We start from the raw sequence: 22,656 nt of genomic DNA, 5'->3' as shown, positions 1-22,656 counted from the left end.
TGAACATTTGGGCGGCGTTATGCAAATCTTCCCACATCGTGACGTAGACATGTGGGGGCGTGTTAGAACGAGCCATTTTAGGTAGGCGTGGTTGACTCTTAACTTTTATAAAGAATATCTCTTTGGATTTGAGACTTTAGTCTTTGCAACTTTAGAGATCTTCTTTATGCACCAAGAGCTTGTAACACTCCAAAGAGAAAGGAAAAATTGAAATCGCGTCATATGACCCCTTTAACATTTATAAGCAAAGAAATTAAGACAGCCATACATATTAGTATTGTAATTTTACTGTGTTCTGTAAACTGCTATTAATAATATAATACATAATTTGTAAAAAATTTTATTTAAATAATACAAAACTATATTACCATTTGTATTATTATTATTCAAATTTAATTTGTTTTTATAAATATTTATTAATATAATTTATTATTATTAAAAAAATTAAATGATAGACATTAGAAAATCTTTATTTTTTGTGTGTTTCACAGAAATCAGTCAGGGTTGGAAAGGCATTTTTGGGTAAACTGTTCCTTTAAATGTCTCTCTTCATATGTGTGTTTTCTGATTAGTATGTAGAGAAGTTGGATCTGAGTGGGTTTGTGTCTCTGATCGATGACCCAAGTCGTGATCGAAATCTGGAGGCAGCCAGACTGAATCTCCGCATGAAGGATGGAGAAATCAAACTCACTGTGAGTATCAGTATGCATGCATCTCATTCCTCTCATGCACTTAAACTCAGTCTCGCACACACAAACCATCTGATGTGTACTGCACACTGAATGGCAAAAGTTTTCTTAAAACGATAAGCTCCAGTTTGAATGCTTGGTCAGACACACTGCACATCTCAACCTTCACTCACTATATATGAGCAAATGTGGGTCTTTCAGTCTTCACAAACATCTCCATATGGAATTTACCTTTGGCACACTCTAGAGAGTTTCGCTTTCACAGGCCACTATTTTACTCATGTTTGTGCTCACCACATCTGATGCCAGTTATAACACTTCCACACAGCTCTAGGTCATATTATGGTCAGGTCAAGACTAAACAGCACTTACTGTACAGTGTAGGATCACTATCAGCTGTTGATTATGCATTCAGAATTAGGGCCGATCAGAGGTCTACTAGAGTGATTAATTATATAAAGATTACCAACTCAAAACTGTCACTTTTGATCAATTTAATGCATCCTTGCTGAATAAAACTATTGATTAAATCAATAAATGTGAATGGAGATCTAACTGACTGTGAGATATTGCATGTCTCTAATGCAGTGCAGTAGTGTAAGGACATATTGCATTGAGTTATAGTTATTAATTATAATATAATTAATGTCAATGTCTCTCTCTTTCTTCTCAGGCTCCAAATCTGGAGGCGCGTGAGCTGTGGAAAGGTTTTCTCTACTCTGTCGTAGATGTACGTTCAATCAAATGAGGAAATGTTTTTTAACAGAAGTTGACATATATTCGTTAGTCTCACAGATGAGTTTATGCCCTTACATAAATGGTCATAATGCTAGTTTAAATGCGCTAGTGTTTTGTTATTGCACACTAGAAGCAGGTCAAGTTTTGTATGTCAATAAACACTTACAGCTTCTCCTGCAGAACAACAAATTCCGGTCAGACTTATTCTTTTTAGCACATAGTCTTGAATAATACTGCTGTTCTGAGTTTGTTAATGAGATCTCAGACCTTTGAACTGCAGGGTTTGCGTTTTATGACCATGTTTGAACAATGCAACAGATACCTTTGTTTCTTTTGGTTTAGGAAGGATTTGGTATGAATGTAACAAAAGCTTTTCGGGAAAACGGGTAGTGGGATTATAATGGGCTATTTTAGATTAGTTGTTTTTTATTTTATGCTCATTTTTTAGACTGTTGTAGACTTTGTTAAATCTAGTTTTGTGAATGTGTTTTTTCAGATTTCTCAAGAAGTTACATTTTGAACTTATGTTATCTTTTTTATACTTAAACCAGTTTATATGAATGTTTTTGTTGGACTTTAGATGTATAATAAAGTCGATTTTCCATCCATCATAAAACACATAGAGGTGTTATAAAAACTATTTATCAGCATCATATCCACTGGCTCTAGTTCAACACCACCAAAACGCCTCCCACACACTGCTTTAGAGATTCTGCTCACTTGTTTTCATAGATAAAGAGATCAGAGTCCCCATGCATAAAGCGTCACTATGGACTGTATATTTAACCGTGCAGATTAGGATGACATATGCTTTGGTTTGTGAATGTGTTTTTTCAGATTTCTCAAGAAGTTACATTTTGAACTTATGTTATCTTTTTTATACTTAAACCAGTTTATATGAATGTTTTTGTTGGACTTTAGATGTATAATAAAGTCGATTTTCCATCCATCATAAAACATGACCAGGTGTTATAAAAACTATTTATCAGCATCATATCCACTGGCTCTAGTTCAACACCACCAAAACGCCTCCCACACACTGCTTTAGAGATTCTGCTCACTTGTTTTCATAGATAAAGAGATCAGAGTCCCCATGCATAAAGCGTCACTATGGACTGTATATTTAACCGTGCAGATTAGGATGACATATGCTTTGGATTTGATTCCAGCTGGCTGTGCCCACGACTCTCACCCTCCTGCCCGGCCAGCTGCACATGCTGAAAGAAGTCGTGGAGAAAGAAAAAATGCGTCGACAGGCACGCGTGTCTTCCAGAGCCCCCTCGTCCCCCCTCTCGCTCCCGCTGGTGGGGGAAATACCTGCGTGAGTATCTGTTTATTTGAGCGAGTGGGTTTGGGGGAGAAGATTCATAGATGACATTCTTGACTGTCTGAGTGTTTATGCATAGCTAAAACATCACTGTTAATATTGCTCTTATAGAAGTAGGGCTGGTACTTTTTGCCAGCCTGATAAAACAGACGCAAAATTTCATGGATTTACATTGTGTCCTACCCAGCAATAAAAAGACAATGTAAAACTAATTTCATATGTCAGTTCACAGAACTACTAAATTGAGCCAATATATGTGATGTTTTAGAGATCCTATCTTCACTTGGATTTTTTTTCCAAAGATGTATGTTTTATGAGGTATATGCACTGGGGTTGAACTTTAAAATCTATTGACAGACTGTATATGCTACTATTGTCATGTTTTGCCACGTTCTTGTTAAAATGACACTGCTTACTAAGGTATCACTTCTCAATACTTAAAAACTGTGTTTGGCTGGGATTAGATCATTTTATTTTATTTTGACCTCTATTTGTAGATCATCCTTGTCATTTGTAGGCTTTCTTTACCAAAATCTTCTGCATACTTAACTGATGTGAATAATCGCACTCTTAGTGGATACTTGAGACAAATGTTAATGTAGTTGTGCTTCTGTGTTATTTGGCAGGTGTTTCAGGCCTGTGTCTCGTACTGAAGCTGAGGTGCTGTTAGAAAGACATCCAGACTGTGGGAACATGCTTCTCAGACCAGGCCGAGATGGATCTTCACTCGCCGTCACCACACGACAAGACCTGAATGGGTAAAAACACTGACACGTCTCTGTCTCTCTCTCAGTATGATTTATTTCTATTTTAATTTATCAGTGAGAGCATTAACCTCCAAAAATACACTTTGGCTCTGTTCTAAAATCTAGTAAGCTGTCTTGCTGTCATATGCAGCTGACTACTAAGACAGCATCCTAAACCACATAAAACCTCATTAGTGACTAATTAGTTGTTCTTAATAGATAGCAACTCTGATAGGGGTGTGCCGGTAGGAGTATCGGTACCGAACGGTTCACGGGCAAATTCCAAATGGATAAAGATAATTAAGAAATTACATCACTCCCTTTGCCAAGTGCATTCCAAACAACTACACAATGGCACGCATGTGCCCTGCTCACTCCAAAAGTCCCCTCTCCAAGGGGATAGGGATGATCACTTCCATTTGGAATTTGCCTGTGAACCGTTTGGTACACGATACATGTACCGTTACACCCCTAAACTCTGAACACTAAACAAATAATGTTCATGAAATATAGTGCACATGAGTCTGGACACCAATTAATTCCAGTAGAACATAAAATATACAAAGCATATTTCTGTCAGGACTACTATCGTCAAAGATTATTGACAATTAGCATACAGTTTGGATTGGCAGTATGGTTCTGTTCTGGGCAAGAACTCCCTGCGCATCCATGCAGCCTAGCATGGATGAGAGCAGGGAGAGCAGCAATAGCCCCCCCCAGGGTAAACGGAACAGAACCAACATAAATGTATTGCAGATATCGTTAAAGTTCAATAATGTTATGTACACATTTTAGAATTAGTCTGATTCAAAGGAGAATCAGAAGGCTGAATCCTGACTGACAGAGGAGGAGCTGGGGATGGAGGAGGGTAATTAGCTATTGAGCAATGCGAAAACTGCTGATAATACCGAGGGACCTTATATATGAATGCTTAGATAGGTGTCGTATTCCCATAGGTTGATGGGGATCAGCTGAGAGTCAGCTGATGCGAGCTTGACTAACGTGACCTGCCAGAACTAATGCTACGCTAGATACAGTATAGTTGACATTTCATTTGAACTGATCTGCCATCTTGAATTGTCTTCCACTGAGCTTTGTGCAATGTATTCTTTAGACCAATTCATTATGAAATCATTAGTGCCTGTTGTGATATCATCACTGGATTTCATTATGACTTCATAAATTATCATAACGACATAACTGCTGGATTTCATTATGATCAAATGAATAGAAGTGACTGAATTTTCCTCGTCATTGTTACTGGATTTCCACTTAATTTCACTGAATCAGTGTTACTTTGGTGTTATTTATATACTATTATAGTATTTTATAATATTTTTCATTGGCTTTTATTTTTATATTTCGGTTTTCCTTTTAATTTGAGTAATTTTGTAATGTGCTCATTTAGTTTGTTTTTACACAATATTTCTATTTAGCTTTATTTTAATTTCAGTTTTAGTCATTTTAGTACTTAAATGGGAAAAAATTAATATTTTGTCCTTATTGTGGATAAGGACGTGTATTTTGACTATTTAGATTTTATTTTATTTCAAATAACGGGGGGGGGGGATAATAGTTTTAGTTAGTTAACAATAACAACATTGCAGAATAGAGTCATTGTGTTGTTGTTTTTTATGTATTATTAGTCTCTTTTTTCTGTTTCAGATCAGTGTTCAGGCATTACAGAGTGACACAGAAGCAGCAGGGTAGTTACATCATCGACGTGGAAAACCCAGTATGTGAAAATGACTTTCTTAATAAAGGGAATCTGTGTGAAAATCAGCCTTGGGGAAATCTCACTCCTCTTATTTTTGGTCTCTTCCTGCAGATCCCCTGTCCCACACTGCATGATGTCATCACTGCACTGGTGGAGAAAACTGCCGGGACTCTTCAGCCCTTTTTATTAGAAGAGCCTTATGAGGAGAACATCAGTATGTCACAAACACGCTCACACACGTATATGCTCACAAGTCTGTACATCTACAATGTTGAGTTTGGCCATAAAATAACACATTCTAAATTCAGTGTTCAAATTTCCTTTTCTTGTAGCATTTGTGTCATCCAACGATGAGAATGGAGAGCGAACCCTGCACTGTGCTCCCACTGGACCTCTTTCTCGCGCTCCATCACTGCCGCCTAAACAAGGTATCATATCATGCTCCACAGCTTCACACAACTACATCTGCTGCCATTTGTTCATATATTGCGATTGCTGCAGCTTCATATGATTAAAATGGCACAAGAGCTGCCAACTAAATGGTCAAAGGTTGTTTTGTTTTTTTTGCACAATTGTGACTTTTATAATGAATGGTCTGTTATGTCAGTTTCAATGCTTCTGCCAAACAACATGCAGGGACAGTTGCACTTGAATGCTGTAGTGACTCTTGTTGCAAAAGTATGAAACAAGTCTCAATCTGTGTGTTTGAGCAATTTGTGGCTTGTAGGAATTGCACAACCCTGTGAGAAGTTTGAGAAAATGCTGGCTGTCTGTGAACACTAAATGTAGGGCTGCACATACTTAGACGTCAATGTGTACTAGTGAATGCTTTTAATCCAGATCAATATACAGTACAGTTTGTCTATGTTCACCTCAGATTCTCTTGACTAAGTGAGTGAGTTTGTATGTGTTGTGTGTTCAGTAGGTACAGACAGATGGTCGCTGCGGTCACAGACGAGATCTCCCAGTTCCTCACCAAGATCCTTTTCCCCGCCTGGCTCCCCATCCAACTCCATGAGAAGGCTGGTTCTGTCTCCCTCACCGCTCTCTCAGAGTAAGGCCCCAAGGGCATCTTTTTTCAACAGCTCCAAAACTGTTTATCATAAAATTTCAATTGATAGCATTTTAGGGGGTTATTGTGTTTTCCAACATATTGACTCAAACAGCAAGAAAGAATATCAATAATATGAAAATCCTGGAAGGACAAATATAATTGAATAATATATTTTAAATTGTATAAATAAATAATATAATAACAATAATTATAAAATTGTTATTTTTTTTTCAGCAAGGATGCATTAAATTGCTCAAAAGTGACCGTAAAGACAATCATAACATTACAAAAGATTTCTATTTCAAGTAAATGCCGTTCTTTTGAACTTTCTATTCATCAAAGAATTGTGAAAAAAATTATTAATTACCGTTTCCACCTTAATAAATGTTTCTTGGGCACCAAATCAGCATATTAGAATGATTTCTGAAGGATCACGTGACACTGAAGACTGGAGTAATTTATGCTGAAAATTCAGCTTTGCATCACAGGAATAAATGACATATTCAAATATATTCAAATAGAAGACTGTTATTTTAAATAGTTACAATATTTCACAATATTACTGTTTTAACAAAAAAATGATCAAGTAAATGTAGCCTTGATGAGCATAAGACACTTCTTTTGAAAAGCGTTTATTAAATCTTATAGAACTCAAACTTTGAACAGTAGTGTATATTGTTTTCCGATATGCACTTTTGTATAAGGGACCCCAAACATACAGAAAGTAAAATCAATATAAACCGAACATGAGGGTGAAAATATGACTGTATATTTAAAATATGACTAGGAAGTTTTCTTGCCATCAGGCCTTACAGACGAGCTCAAACAGAAGCTGGAGAAGAGACGGACCAATCAAGAGTGATCTCCTCCACGTTTCTGCCCACCCTTCGTCGTCTCCTTCCAGTGCCTTCCAATAAAGACAGATTTCCTGTTGAATGGACAAGGACTCCCTGTAATCGACATTCTTCCCTCAGTGTGACTTAAACAATGCCACTTTATTTGGCTTTATCAATTACACGAGAGCCGAGGTCCCCCAGCTTATCCTGCCTCATAATAATGCTGTCACAGAATGAGGCCGTTTCCGTTGAGATTACTGTAATTTAAATGGGAAAGATCTGAGCCAAGATTCTCGATACCTCTTACTCTCTCTGTTCTATTGATTATTAGACCTCAACACTCAGGTTTAGACTGACAAAACCATGAGTCGAGAGCACATTTCCACACATTTAAGAAAGAAGCACAACAAACTTGTCTTAAAATGAAGGACTTGTCTCAAACACTAACTTGTGAACTGGAGAGAATTGATCTATAAGCTCAGATGAATAAGACAGATTTCCTGTTGAATGGACAAGGACTCCCTGTAATCGACATTCTTCCCTCAGTGTGACTTAAACAATGCCACTTTATTTGGCTTTATCAATTACACGAGAGCCGAGGTCCCCCAGCTTATCCTGCCTCATAATAATGCTGTCACAGAATGAGGCCGTTTCCGTTGAGATTACTGTAATTTAAATGGGAAAAATCTGAGCCAAGATTCTCGATACCTCTTACTCTCTCTGTTCTATTGATTATTAGACCTCAACACTCCGGTTTAGACTGACAAAACCATGAGTCGAGAGCACATTTCCACACATTTAAGAAAGAAGCACAACAAACTTGTCTTAAAATGAAGGACTTTTATGACTGGTTTTAATCAAACACTAACTTGTGAACTGGAGAGAATTGATCTATAAGCTCAGATGAATGTGAATCTGGTATTGTTCAAGGTTGGGTCCAAAATGAACACTACCCAAGCACCAAATGTGCATATAAATTGGGTTAATAAAAAGCAAATACATTTTGCAGACACTTTTATCCAAAGTGACTTGGGTTGTATTTTAATCAGTCAGTGCGTTTCCTGAGAATCGAACCCATGACTTTGGCTTTGCTAGTGCCATACACTGCTGTTTGATCTACAGGAATGCAAATAAAAACAGTAACTTTATTAGGAATGTGAACTTAATATATAATTTAAATTGAATTGTAAGACTGACCCTCACTGCCGAAAGTGACATGCTGTAAAGACAAACCATCTAACCCTGCTGGGAAAGAAAAAAAAACTGCTAAAACCAGCATAAACTGGTTGGCTGGTCTTAGCTGGTCTCCCAGCCTGACCAGCTAAAGAAGAGATCAAAACACCTCTAAAACCAGCCTGCAAAGCAGCTATTACAAGGCTGGAAGACCTGCTAAAGCCAGCCAACCAGCTTAGGCTGGTTTTAGCTGGGGGGGTGGGGGGCAGGGGGGGTTTCAGCAGGAAAGGAAAACGACTGTCATGACTGGAACACACACATACACACACACACACACACACACACACATATATATATATATTCCTCAAAAGAAATAAAGCCGTTTATGGCCATTAGGAAATATTTGTGGCCATAAATTGAGAGAGGTGTGGCAGAAAGTAAATTTTTGACCCTGCTTCATAGTGTTTCAGTAGATCTGTTGTTTCGAAATTTGAATGATGCTTTTGGACACATTTGCAATTTTGCAAGAGAAACGTCCAAGTTTATGAAGCAGGTTTTGCGCTCATAAAAAATGGTATTTTAATATAAAGCACAATTCAGCCTTTTATAGGTGAGACTTTGTCAGATTTGTAAGGGTTTAGGTTGATGGGTTGTGAGACGGTTGCATTTGTGTTGCTGATTGACCGACTGTCATTATCAGTTTTATGAACATGCATGGTGCTACTGTGACTTTGTAGATATGTCATGTGATGTTAAAATGTTTTGTTATTTAGAACTGTGATATTTATGGGAATTAAAGGGAAGGTTTTGAAGAATTCACCCACTGTTCTAGTTTTTCATGTTGTGAACTGCGTCTGATCGCTGTCTGCGGCCCTGTTTTCATGCTAGCAGCTCGTTCTCATTGCCGCCTCTGAAAACGACTGATTGCGACTGAAAACGTTACTAACAGTAGGACCCGGAGATATTCTTTTTGTGGTGAGCATATAACATTACATTTTGATGATTGACTAGAATTGCAGGAGAGTTAAAGTAGGGGGGGAAAAAGCATTTCTCAGAAGAAGGGACTCTTCGTTTTTGCTGGGACGAATGTTTGTATTTTATAATGGACTGTTTTAGAGGAAGCTTAGCTAATATACAAGTAAAACATAAAATACTTTAAACTATTTATTTATTCTGTAAATATCCGGTTATTTGACCAAATAAATATATCACAAGGGGTTTATCGCAAAATAAATCTCTTCAGGAGAGGCGAATCTGAATCCTGGAGGACCACCAGGGGGCGTCAATAAACTTCAACTTTTACCGTTCATTCCTGTAAAACAACTGGTAATACACGGATAATGGTTTATTTCAACTGGTATTGATGAGAAATGCTTCATTAAACAAAGTCTATATTTAATGTTGAAAATGCCTGTACCTAGCCGGCTGTTGACCAGCCTTCAACGTTGAAATGTGGTTAATAATGACAATAATTGTTTTTCAGGCTGTTTAATGGTAAATGCATGTAAAAAAAAAAGTTACAAAATCAGTGTTAAAGTTTAATTCACCCATGTTGAAACAACATTGCAATATCAACATAGATTTGCAAAATAAAAACAACATTTTGCAGTGATTCATTCAGCCTTGATCCATGCTGTTGATTCATCCGTAAAATGAGCAAGTTCATCCAGATAACTTGAATGTGCAAAAAAAAAAAAAAAAAAGGAACAATTTATATCATAATGAACATAAAAACAAGTTTGGATGGAAGCAGAAACTGCAATGAGCAAAGACGCTGAGGTGAGAACACCCTTAAATCTTTTTTTTTTCTTCTTCAATGTCAGTGCAAAATGTGTTTTGAAAATGTTGTAACAAAGGAAATCAAGAGATTAATATCGTTTGTTTACTACAGCTGCAGCACTAAACTTGGTTTTCTTGAAAATCAGATCAGAAACACAATAGGTCTACAGCCTCTCCTACACTCCTCTTTCTACAACACACACTCTTGCTGACACTTGTAGTGACTTGTTTGAGATTGAGGAACTTCTAAAAGCATGCTTTTTCTCTTCAGTAGAAGAATTTCTTTGACTTCACACTGCAGGATCTGAGCAGTTCAATGCTCTCTCACACAAAGCAGAAGGCACGATGAGATCCATTCACTGCAGAGCCACGACTCTCAACACACTCTGCTGCCTTTGAGACTTAGACCACTTTTGATTTGTTTTGCACTGCATATATGTGTGTGTGTTTGAAGAGGATCCACTCATGCGAGCACAGGAGAACTGAGAGGCTAACAGAATTTGGTTGCATGGTGAGTTGCTGCTGACCCACATTTTCAGCCATTGCTGCATTTACAATTTTATTTTCAGAGGAACTGAGAACAGTACTGAAATGCACACTGTAACAGCTGATTTGTGTGAGGTTTACAGAGGCGTTCACTGATCACACACTTTTCTTTTAATGCATTAGTCGCTTTTGTTCTTTTGTGTGTGTGTGTGTGTGTGTGTGTGTGTGTGTGTGTGTGTGTGTGTGTGTGTGTGTGTGTGAAGAGGAACCACTCATGCGAGCACAGGAGAACTGAGAGGCTAACAGAATTTGGTTGCATGGTGAGTTGCTGCTGACCCACATTTTCAGCCATTGCTGCATTTACAATTTTATTTTCAGAGGAACTGAGAACAGTACTGAAATGCACACTGTAACAGCTGATTTGTGTGAGGTTTACAGAGGCGTTCACTGATCACACACTTTTCTTTTAATGCATTAGTTTAACTTGTTGACTTATACATCACTGATTGAAAATTTGATTTTGGTATTGTTTGTGATGTCCTTATGCTGTCTGCTTATGTTATTCAAGTATTATGTATATGCTATCATAGCATTTTTTTAATTTTGAATTAGATGTCATTATTATTCTTTCAAATGTAGTTTTAATTGAAGTTTAAGTAGTAATGTGCTTTTGCCATTATTAGTTTATTTCAGTTTCTGGTTTAGTAATTTAATGCTTAACTTATTTTCAGTTAGTTGTCAATGCAACATTTTTTAAATTTTCATTTAAATTAAAATGTTTTTCATCTAATATTTAAATGTTATTTTATAGTTTTAGTTAACATTAAATAATGTTAACAACACTGTAAATAACAAAGATTACCATCATGTATTGTCCAAAAATGCTATATTTGAATTGAAATAGCATGGTTATATGGTTTGCCACTAAGAACAATAAGTTCTGTGACCAATGAAAGTTTATGATTCTTAAACATTTAGTTTTATCAAGATAATCTCCATAAATGAGCACAACTTTTATCGCCAAGCCTAATTGTAGTTGGTATAAGTAAAAAGATAAGTTGTAAAGTTTGAGCTAGGATAGTTTGCAAAAGCACAATTCTGAACAAAAAGAGGCTGTAAAAGTGGACTAGTTTGATGAAGTAGATGAGTTTACATAATTACATTTAAAGTCCCGACAACCTCTGCAGTTCCATTTAGCCACTCGCCAGCAGCCACCTTTTTCAAGACACATAAAAGCTTAAAATAAAATCACAAGCGAGTATTAATGTTGTATTTTATGTTGTAGAATAAAACGTGAAATTATCTTCAGCTTATGTTATTTATAAAAAATTAAAAACAACAACAACAACACTGACTTGTGAGACGATGGAACTGGAAGTTTAAAAAATAAAAATAAAAAGTCACATTTTGTTTCTGGATTTTAGGACTCATTCTGGCATTCAGGATAAACCACTAGCATACTACTGTTATTTGTGGTACTTCTAGTATGCTATTCAGAATTACAGTCACTTTTTTCTGACATAGTGGCACAAAAATCACCCTTCAACTTGTCAAAGTGATAAACTACATTGTATAAGTATATGATTTGGATAAAAATCATAAGATTTTGTGTGTGTGTGTGTGTATGTACATATTCTCACAATGCCTTTCATGGTGTTTTGAAGTAAGAAACCTGTTTGAGGGCAGACTGAGCTAACCTGCACAGTTTCTGAAAATACTTATATGGGTGTCCTTAGACATCAAATGATTCATTTAAGGGATTAAATAATGTTTGACTCGTATTGTGTCTAAAAAAAAACTCCCAAAATGTGTAATTTAGGGCTAGTAGTGTGTAAGGCTTTGGTAATTATAATTGACCTATATTAGCAGCTAGTAGGGTAGGAAGTCCCCACAATGATTTAAAAATAAGCTTGTGTGTACATGTGCGTGTTGTGGTGAAATATGAGCGGTATCTGATAATATCTACGCTCACGCTACAGCTCATCTCTCTTAACATGCCATAATCATGCTCTCAGTCGGCAATGTAGTAAACACATGCCATTGCAATCAGATAGTAAAATGCACCAATGAGCACTTGTGTTTCCAGATGTTGGAGGCTTCCAAAGGCCGTGTATTGATGGTGCATTCATATGTTGGTTGCAATACAGTCATTCTGTCAAAATTAGCAGCTCTGTTTTTACTGACAAAGTGTTACTGGTTTCAATAGGACAGGATAGAGTTTGGTTGACTGGTTGAAAACCAAAACTTGTCATGCATTTACATTTCCTCCCTCTCATTAAGTACAGTACATGCAAGTTATCAATTTAAGCACATAATTCTTTCTGCACCTCAGAAAAAATTGTATTTGTCTGGAAGACAATTAAATGGACGGAAATAGACTTGCATGCCACATGTATATATCACAGAGGTTTTGTTTTAGTAAGCAACCACCTAGCAAAAGCAGGTTGCAAAATGATGGTGGGTTTGTTCTTCCTGTTTCTCCATCATGTCAGTTAGGTAACACCAGCTTTCAGACAATAGATATTTCCTGGGGGGGGGGGGGGTTATCAGTCTGTCATCTTTAACAAGATCAGAAAGAGAGATTACTTTTTAAAGACTTTTTAACTTTTCAGATTGCGCGCGTCACTTGTGAAAACTGTTCTTGAGGTTTGTAAGACACATTGTACTCATAATTTGAAGGTGAATGTCCTAAAAACAAAGGAAATGGTGTTTGATTTCAGACGGAAGACAAATGCTGTTTTGCCATTGACTATTAATGGTCAGGACATTGAAAATGTTCAATGTTTTAAGTTTCTCGGGACTACTATCTCTGCAACGTTAAAGTGGGACGACAACCTAAGAGGCATTATTAAAAAATCTCACCAAAGGCTTTTTTTCTTAAGACAGCTTAAAAAGTTTGGCGTATCTAAAGTTGGTATGTTAAATTTTTATAGAGCTGTCGTTGAAAGCGTGCTGACTTTCTCACTTATAGTGTGGTTTGGCAGCTCCACAGTTCAGCAGAGAAGTCAGATTAGTAACATAACTCGGGTTGCTTCGAAAATTATTGGTTGTGATCTTCCCACTATTGATGAGATCGATGTTTCACTTTTGCAGAAAAAAGGTTTAACAATCCTGAAAGATCCCTTACATCCAGCCAGACACCTCTTTACGCCTCTTCCTTCAGGCAGACGCCTCAGAGCAATTAAAACTAAGTCTACACGTTTTTTGAACAGCACTTATTGTAGGATTGTTCATGCTCTTAATTCCTCTGGTGTCTATGCATCTGTATTTCACTCCTTATAATTGATAGGACATAGATAGTTGTGTATGTGTATGTATTTATATATTGTATGTATTTTAATGTTTGTTATTATTGTTGATGAGCTCCCCAAGAAAAATTTGTGGTGGGTTTTTTTTTTGTTGAGCTATTCTGGCTTTGTGTCTTTCTGTGGCTCGAAAAGCAGAACCGTGTGTCTCTGTCAAGGTCCTAGAGCAAAAGCTTTCATCCTCTGCATTAGCATCACTATAGCAGTGACAGAAATACTGCTGCCAGCACCCCTGCCTGTTCACTCTCTCTCTCTCTCTCTCTTTCAGATGGCCTCACAGGGTTCTTTGCTGAAGAGCGTTCTTTGCAGCTAAAGTCCTATATCTCAGTATTGAAGCGTGAGGGAGAAGGCAAGAATGAGAAACTCTGACGACACAGGAATCTAGCACTCGCAGTCATTAGACCAAAATCACGGACTGATTTGTTTTTTACTGGAGTGCTGTATGATGTTTCTGCTGGCTGTTCTGTGCGTGTTGTACGTCTGGAGTCCAGCAACTCTGACCGGCGGCTTGGGATCGACACCGAATACCATACCTCGCAAAACAGTGGCAATTAGAAGTAAGTTGACTTATGTTTGGACATCATTACAAAATACCATGTACTTTGGTACTTTGATGTTAAGTGGTCTCAGAAAATATTTGGGCACCTAAAAATGTTTGGATTATGTGCATTAGATACAAAATATCAAATCAAAAGGTGGCATCTGCAAACAATTTGTGTTAAAGCAGTATTACTGATAAACTAATGTAGTTTGATTTGTATTAGTTATCTATTTTAGTTTTAGTTACAGTTGTAGTATGTTGTCATTTTATTCGTTTTTTATTATGTCTATATAGGTTTTTTTTATTACGTTTTAGTTTTATTTAATCCAGGCTGCAGCAAAGTCACATTGTGCAGAGGACTCAACTGCTTCCTGTGGTCTTGTAAAAAAAAAAAAAAAAGTAAAGTAAAGCCATGGTATACCGTGGTGCTTGGTGTTTGATTTACCTTTTCATATATCAAGGTGCTTTAATTAAAAGGTAAGTTGCTTTAAAAATATTATGGTTTTACTACCAAAATAAGTATTTTTTTCCATTGCAGGCCAATATTTTCATGGTAATAGCATTAGATTTATTTATGTAAACGTTAATTAATTAATTTTATTTTTAAATGTGTTTTGATTGCTTAGAGGAGATACAGGTCCATAGTTCTTTCTTCGAACAACGTTTAGTTGTTCTGTGTGTGACGTCCGTTTTTGGCAAATGTTAGCTACTCCTGCCCTTGACTGTGGTCTTCATTTTGTTGCTAGGTAATGGAGGACGTTTGTTTCGTGAGGAGGGTGTTTGGAACTACACCACTATGCTTCTGAGGGAAGATCTCAACATGCTCATCCTGGGTGCCAGGGAAGCCATTTTTGCCCTCGACCTTGATGACATTACAGTCAAAAAGGCCATGGTGAGGTCTTAAATGCATATTTACATAAACTTCTTATGCCGCGATTAAATTTGTTTGATAAGCCATTAAATATTATACTGCAGCATGTTTCTTTTTTGTTTTGTATATAGAGATGATGGTAAATTGTATTTATTCGCCACAGGTGAATTGGCCAGTCACAAATAAGGAGCAAAAAGACTGTTCCAATAAGGGAAAAGATGCTGCGGTGAGTTTTCACATCTTTTGTGCTCTTTAATATCTGTTTTTATCGTGAGTGGGCAGAATGCAGTTTATTAAAGCTTTAAGACATTATTTGGTAAAATGTGGAATATCTTAGCAAAATGTACTTAAAATGATCTTTTCAAAATAAGAAATGCACTCTTTTCATGGGATAATTTATATTTTTTACATTAATAGAAAATGTGTCATCTGCATGGATTTCCTATTTCATATTTTATACAAAGATCAAGGTAACTAGATGTTTAAGGATGATTTAAGACTGTCTAACCAAAGCAACAAGCAAGAAAGTGATTCATCTTCATATTGATAATTACAGCAGATATCAACAGATATAAATCAAATACTAAGTAAAAGCCAATACCAATGAAAATGAAGATTCTAGGAACATGCAGGAAACGGAAGCGTTTGGTTCTGCTTGGTCGGACTTTTTCACATCACGTCACATCACTTAATAGTTCCCCTTGGCCACATTGTTTCTTTTTTCTTTAGAATGATTGCAAAAATTATATCAGAATTCTTCATAAAAGAAACGATGACAGAATGTATGTTTGCGGAACCAAAGCATTCATCCCAACGTGTGACTATATGGTGAGTCTCATTAATTATTAGTGACTACAAATGTAAAATGTGCAGTATAAAGTGTTTTATGTTATGTTTGTTGCATGTTATCCTCTTAGTCCTATGCAGATGGTAATCTGATTTTAGAGGGCAAACAAGAAGATGGGAAGGGGAAATGTCCCTTTGATCCTTCTCAGCGATACACATCAGAGATTGTTGGTACGTACTGCCTCTTTATTTATAATGTTGCCAGTTAAAGTTCTATTCTTATAGATCAGAGTGTGGTACTAACAACACCAAGGTCATGGGTTCCAGGGAAAGCAAGAAACAATAAAAGTGCATGTGTACCTTGCAGTGTCACTTTAAATAAAAGCATCTGCCAAATGCATAACTGGAAATACAAAGTATTTGTGAAAGCTAGCTAACAAAATATATATTGTGTGTTGGAGTAGTCCAGACGCTACAGTGTTGATAGTTATATTGAATCACACTGTTTCAAAAGTATTACCATAACACATAATGGAGTGTTACTTTAGTGCCAGTAGTTTTCAACATCATCAATCTCTTGTTTTTTCTCTCTTGCAGATGGAGTACTGTACTCTGCAACTTCGTTGAACTTCCGGGGTTTAGAGCCGGTTATGATGCGCAGCTCAGAGGAATCCATATGGACAGAGTTTTCGAACACCTGGTTCAATGGTGAGATACAATAATGGTGACGCCTAGCCAAACCTCCAACCCCAGTATGGTCAAAAACAGCCAGAACATATTAGCAAACTCAGCTTAGTACCCTTGCAACAAGCCATAACCATTTTTTACAGGCAAACACCACTACATTTTCTTTAGAAAATGTCAACTATTGTTTTCCAATGTGACTTTTTTTTTTTGTCAAAGACCAAAATAAAGTTGTAATTTTATTTTATTTTAATTTATTTTTTGTGCACTTAATGACTTTTTAGGTAACTAGAGGAGTACTAATATACTATTTTGTAGCATTTCCATTCGTTTTCTTGGTTGGTGCATTCAACACCTGAATGCTTTTTTTTTACCAGTTACCATGCAATGTATCATATGTTGCTTGCAAAATAATTTATTTTGAATTCTACTTTTCATTGACTAGCAATATAAAATGCCCACGTAATGGGGTTTTTATGCCATCTACTTGAAGGGATTAACCGTAGCAAGCCAATCAAGCCCGGGTATTGAAGTTCAAATGCTTGTTAATGCAAATATCTAACCAACCAATCATGTGACAAGAAGCCAATGTATAACAGCGGTTCGATTGTCATTAACAGCCTGTTGGCAACATACAACAGTGTATAATCGAACATACTTTCACTGTGGAGTGATTGTTGGTGCCAGACAGTGTGGTTTGAGTGTCTGCTGATAACAGTCATTTACAGAGAATGGTGCGAAAATACACACACACACAAAAACAGCAGTGGTTGTGGCTGAAAATGCCTTAACACGAACAGGAAGGTGATAGTAACTGAAATATGTGGGTTTTTTGTCATTTAAGAACCACATTTTATCCACATGGCCCATATACGAGAAGGAGAATCAAACCCTGAGGGGGACGATGACAAGATCTATCTGTTCTTCAGTGAGACAGCAGTGGAATACGACTCGTACACCAAGGTGGACGTCTCTCGAATAGCTCGTGTGTGCAAGGTAAACTGCCTTGGAGTAATATTTATGTGAATGAGCCGTATTAAGAAACTTTATTTCAGTATTTCCTGTCTATAAATTTCTTTTTTTTTCCCCTCTCAGGGTGACTTGGGTGGGCTGAGGACGCTGCAGAGGAAGTGGACTTCATTTCTAAAAGCGAGGCTCGACTGTCCCATTCCAAACAACAACCTTCTGGTCCAGGACGTGTTCCACTTGTGCCCCGGCGACTGGACCACCTGCGTGTTTTATGCTGTCTTCACCCCACAATTGTAAAATTGCGATCTTTTTGTTAAACAGAGCGTCCTTGAGCATCTTGATTGCTTACTGCCTCAAACAAATCTGATGTTCTCCCAGTGAACTTAATTGATGGTGTCAAGTCATCTTTATTTATATATATGTCGCTTTATGCAATACAGATTGTTTCAAAGCAGCTTCACAGACAGTAACAAACAGGAAAAAAGCAGAATCAATGACACAAACTTCCTCAAATATATGAGACAAATCCAAATTCTACAGTAAAGCAGCTTTTAAAAGAAAAGTGTCATTATTCAGCTTAAGACAGTTCATTGTTGATTTCAGTTTAACAATAGTGCCGATGTTGTACAGTTCATTATTTATAAAAACATTGTGTTTGATCAACAGAGACTCTTCTCAGTACTCTGCGGTATGTGCATACAAAATTGAAGACATCCAGACTGTGTTCTCAAAGGGCAAGTTTAAGGCTCCTGTTCCCGTTGAGAAGTCGTTCGTGAAGTGGCTGGTGTACTCGGGTGATGTCCCTGATCCCCGACCCGGAACAGTGAGTCTTCTGTTCAGTAACTCTGTTCAGCACTTTGTTCAATAATACTGATTGCCAGAGTTCACTAACCTTCACTTTGTTTTCAATTGCAGTGCATTGATAATCATGCCAGAAAAATGGGTTTCACCAAATCTCTGGATCTCCCAGACAAAACCTTGCAGTTTATTAAAGACAAACCTCTGATGGACCAGGCCGTCAAGGCCAGTGGAGAGAAACCCCTGCTGGTGAAAAGAGGCACCGCTTTCACTAGAATTGTGGTGGCCACAGCAATGGCCTTGAACAGGGCCAGCCATCAAGTCATGTTCATCGGCACAAGTAAAGATGCCTTTATGTAAATCTGTAGTGTTTATAATTCGTAAACCCTCCAAAAGTATATATAATATTTTCAGCTGTCTAAGTATGTTTAACTGAAATTGTTGTCTTCTGCATTGTATTGCGGTCTGTTATGTATCAGAGAGCGGCTCAGTGCTGAAAGCTGTGAATTATGACGGTGAGATGGTCATTATGGAAGAGATTCAGCTATTTGAGCCCTCAGAGCCAGTGAAGATACTGCGACTTTCCAACACCAAGGTAAGAAGCAGATGCATTTATTGATGTTTATTGCTCACTTAGCAACAGCATGAGCCGTGTGAGTTTGCATAGCAGTTAACATTAATTTTCTGTATACATTACCATTCAAGTAACTGTTTTCTATTTGTATTCTATTATAAATGTAATTTTTGATGCAAAGCTGAATTTTCAGCATCATTACACCAGTCTTCAGTGTCACATGATCCTTCAGAAATCATTCTAATATGCTGATTTGATGCACAAGAAACATTTCTTATTATTATCAATGTTGAAAACAGGTGTGCTGCTTAATTTTCTATGGAAACGTGGATACAGAAAGTAATAAAAAAACATATTCAATTTAATGCATCCTTGCAGAATAGAACTATTAATTCAGAAAAATCTTACTGACCCCAAACGTTTTAGCAGTAGTGTATCTCCACTGTGCAGTTTTATAGGAATATTTAATATACATTCAACTGAAGCAAGAGTCAAAATTATTGCAATCTCTATTGTCTGTAGAGATGTTATGTTAAGTTATGTGTGATGTCATGCCAACAACAGCTGTACGTGGGTTCGGAGGTGGGCGTGGTTCAGCTGTCCATCAGTGAATGTGGGCGGTACCACACGTGTCTGGACTGTGTTCTGGCCAGGGATCCGTACTGTGGCTGGGACCTCAATGCTGACCAGTGCTCTGCCATAAACGGCACACACAGAACCAGAACCAGGTGAAAAGACAAATAAATATATTTACACAAAATAAAATAATAAATGTTAAACCTCAAAATCAAGAGAAATTATATCGTGCTTGAAGAAAATTAAGCCTGATCATTTTAATACAATTAAAATTATTTGCATTTCCACATTATTTTAATGAGAATTAAACTCATTTGTCATGCAAAAAATTGCATTGTTTTACTGCAATAAAATAAAAATCTATTATTTACAGTATATCAAGTAGTAAATTATGAATACATCATGGTCTATTGCTTTATTGTCTGTATTGTATTAAGCTTTACATCATAAATCAGTGAGAATTACTGGTCACACTTTAGTTTGGGGACCACTTCTCACTATTAACTAACCATAAACTATGTCTTTTGCCTCAATAAACTCCTAATTTGCTGCTTATTAATAGTTAGTAAGGTATTTGTTAAGTTTAGGTATGGGGTAGAATTAAGGGATCTAAAATATGGTCATGCAAAATAAGGCAATAATATGTGCTTTATAAGTAAAAATGTGTTACCCTAACCCTAAACAGCCAATGTAATATGCATGCTAATAAGCAACTAGTTAACCGTGAGAATTGGTCCCTCAACTAAAGTATTACCGAATTATCATTTGATGTTTTTGCAATTCAATTTATTCTCAAAAGTAACATATCTGCACACTTTATGGTAATGGGAATTTCACAGGAAAATGTTTAACTGTCATAAAAAATGTATGCAAACTTTTGATGTTTGTGCGCACCATTATGAAAATAGATATTGGCATATTGCTGATTGCTGTAATATTATTTCTTCCACAGCACCGTGATTCAGAGTTTGAGTGATGGTGATGCCAGCCGATGTCCACAAACAGGTATTTGCATTATATCCCAAAGTCGTCATACTGTATGTTCTGGTAGAAACACTAAAAGTTACATCTAGACCTTGTGTTACAGATAACAGTAAGTCAGTCAGCGTCTCATTTTTCCACGACAATACTGTGAAGCTGTGGTGCCAGCCTTATTCCAACCTGGCTCAGGTCCAGTGGCAGCTGAATGGACAACCCATCAAAGCATCAAACACCTTCCAGATCCTCTCCGACAGCCTGATGATCTTCAACGCCTCCGCAGACGCCAGCGGCCGCTACACCTGCAGTTCTGTAGAGCGGAATTACAAAACCCAGCATGTAGCGTATGATCTAAAAATGTGGTCAGCATCCGGGACTGGAGCATTACTACATGACGTTAAGGAAAAAGAAAACACACTTGTGGCCATGGTGGTGGTATTGTCACTAATTCTAGCTATGCTAGTCATTTGGAACCTGTGCAAAGGGCATTTACCTTTGCCGTTTTGCCACAGGAGGGTAAAGGACACAGCGAACAGGTGCGAACAAAGTCTGTATGAGAACCAGCCTCCAGAACATAAACCAGCATCAACGGAGAACTTGAACAGCAACAACAACCATGTGAACGACCAGAGGTTTTCCAGCTCTCAACTCTCAACCACTGTTGGTTCCTTAGGCCAGATCTCACTGAAATACAGAGAAGATGAATCTGAGATTTGAGATTGTTTTTATGCACAGACTTGCTAATGTGGCTAATCGCCATTTATATGCAGACCAAGCCCACTGGTGCTGGTTCCTCTTTTGCAGCTGTTAACTTTTGACTAAACCGCTGTTTTGACCAACTTTTTCTCCTTGATGAATCTATACATTCACTTCCAAATGCCATCACTCAACCATCATACGTCAACATGTCCAACGGACAAAAAAAAGACACTGAATCGGACTTTTCTGCATAAGGTCTGTCTACATTGCAGCTTAATTTGGCCAAGGATCACCAAAGTACTTTTCAATGACAGTCAAATCACTTGGTGGCCATATTTGCAATGCCACCAGGCAGCTATTTCAGTCATGCAAAACCAACTCCTGTCTGCCTGATTGGGGAAATAGTGAAATCTTAAGAACTGCTTGGCAATATTTGAAAATTCTAACATGAACTGCCTCATAAATGCTGTTTCATACATTAAAATTGCGTTAAATTGTAACGTTAAAATGCATGTGCTAAGCGCGAGTCTCAGGACACTGACAGTTTTGTGTGAACCGGAGCATCTTCATTCTGATACAATGACTTTACCAATTGCGAAAAGTAGGCAATTGGTTCAATGTAAAGACTGCAAGTGTGGGTATTAGGAAAGGCCCATTATAGTCTTATAGGAAATGACCGTTTGATCATGTGTGGTTCATGTGAAATAGATGCAATAGTAGGCCTAAAGTCCCATTCACACCAAGAACGATAACTATAACAATAATAACCACATTAGCGTCCACACCAATAGACGCTAATGTTCTGTTTATTATAAGCATGTGATGCAGTTACATTGTCACTTTAAAGGCTCGCTCGTTACATTCGGGGTGATTCTCATTGGCAACATAATTCTTGTGTTATTATGCTTATAGGTGTGGTGTGGACTTCCGTTTCTCATAGAATTAGAATGATTATTAAAACTTTGGTTATAGTTACCGACCTTGGGAGTGAATGGGCCGAAAATACAGTTCTGCTTATGAATATATAGTTCACTTGCTACAAAAACTTTTGCCACAAGCAAAACCAGTGATTAGTTCTTGCTCAAAAGTTATAATTTTATCAACCCGGCATCTTGTAAATGTGATTTTGTTTCCAGGTGGACGGATTAAAAAAAAAAAAAAAAAAAAGAAGTGAGCCCTGAAGTGAGGCAGAGACTATTTAGAGTCTTTCTCTGGACATTTGTAATGGCTGTGTTCCTGTTTTAAGGGTAAAAAGTGAGACATGCTGTCTTGTTAAAACTTGCCGTGGTTGTTGTTTCAATCCAAGTATGTTGCCTTTTAAGGCAATTCT

General features: G+C 37.2%; 2 protein-coding genes across 4 annotated transcripts in view; both read left to right on the top strand.

The window, feature by feature from the left end:
- LOC107599279 (uncharacterized) overlaps window positions 1-7,531 on the top strand; it is a 14,311-nt gene extending 6,780 nt beyond the window's left edge. Inside the window, exons 6-15 of the mRNA XM_016290825.1 lie at window positions 492-522; window positions 573-692; window positions 1,363-1,419; window positions 2,597-2,748; window positions 3,381-3,512; window positions 5,166-5,235; window positions 5,329-5,431; window positions 5,550-5,645; window positions 6,140-6,271; window positions 7,078-7,531. Coding sequence (XP_016146311.1) covers window positions 492-522; window positions 573-692; window positions 1,363-1,419; window positions 2,597-2,748; window positions 3,381-3,512; window positions 5,166-5,235; window positions 5,329-5,431; window positions 5,550-5,645; window positions 6,140-6,271; window positions 7,078-7,133 — 949 coding nt within the window. The 3' untranslated portion in view covers window positions 7,134-7,531. The remainder of the gene's footprint in view (window positions 1-491; window positions 523-572; window positions 693-1,362; window positions 1,420-2,596; window positions 2,749-3,380; window positions 3,513-5,165; window positions 5,236-5,328; window positions 5,432-5,549; window positions 5,646-6,139; window positions 6,272-7,077) is intronic.
- A 3,010-nt stretch (window positions 7,532-10,541) lies between these two features.
- LOC107599253 (semaphorin-4E-like) lies at window positions 10,542-22,473 on the top strand. Of its 3 annotated transcripts, none has more exons than XM_016290792.1 (15): window positions 10,542-10,570; window positions 14,119-14,407; window positions 15,138-15,283; window positions 15,426-15,488; window positions 15,992-16,090; window positions 16,180-16,279; window positions 16,646-16,756; window positions 17,577-17,728; window positions 17,828-17,994; window positions 18,368-18,524; window positions 18,617-18,839; window positions 18,979-19,094; window positions 19,638-19,801; window positions 20,602-20,654; window positions 20,737-22,473. In XM_016290792.1, the coding sequence occupies exons 2-15, from the start codon at window positions 14,293-14,295 to the stop codon at window positions 21,342-21,344; spliced, it is 2,274 nt and encodes a 757-aa protein (XP_016146278.1). In that variant the 5' UTR covers window positions 10,542-10,570; window positions 14,119-14,292; the 3' UTR covers window positions 21,345-22,473. The 3 variants fall into 3 exon arrangements, with proteins under 3 accessions (XP_016146278.1, XP_016146277.1, XP_016146279.1); XM_016290791.1 differs by lacking the exon at window positions 10,542-10,570 and adding an exon at window positions 10,755-10,865; XM_016290793.1 differs by lacking the exon at window positions 10,542-10,570 and adding an exon at window positions 13,095-13,191.
- The last annotated feature ends 183 nt before the right edge of the window (window positions 22,474-22,656 follow it).

Source organism: Sinocyclocheilus grahami, unplaced genomic scaffold (genome assembly GCF_001515645.1).
Source record: "Sinocyclocheilus grahami isolate Dianchi unplaced genomic scaffold, SAMN03320097.WGS_v1.1 scaffold263.1, whole genome shotgun sequence".
In the NCBI taxonomy this organism is placed as follows: domain Eukaryota; kingdom Metazoa; phylum Chordata; class Actinopteri; order Cypriniformes; family Cyprinidae; genus Sinocyclocheilus; species Sinocyclocheilus grahami.
The sequence above is the reverse complement of the archived record's forward strand: the minus strand, read 5'-3'. Positions and strand labels throughout refer to the sequence as shown.

Bases quoted from the DNA above. Each gene is read 5' to 3' on its own strand.
- LOC107599253 (XM_016290792.1), top strand. From the start codon at position 14,293: ATGATGTTTCTGCTGGCTGTTCTGTGCGTGTTGTACGTCTGGAGTCCA. The intron at 17,995-18,367 runs GTAAAATTGCGA...TTTGATCAACAG, and splicing joins GCTGTCTTCACCCCACAATT to AGACTCTTCTCAGTACTCTG. The intron at 19,802-20,601 runs GTGAAAAGACAA...TTTCTTCCACAG, and splicing joins ACACACAGAACCAGAACCAG to CACCGTGATTCAGAGTTTGA.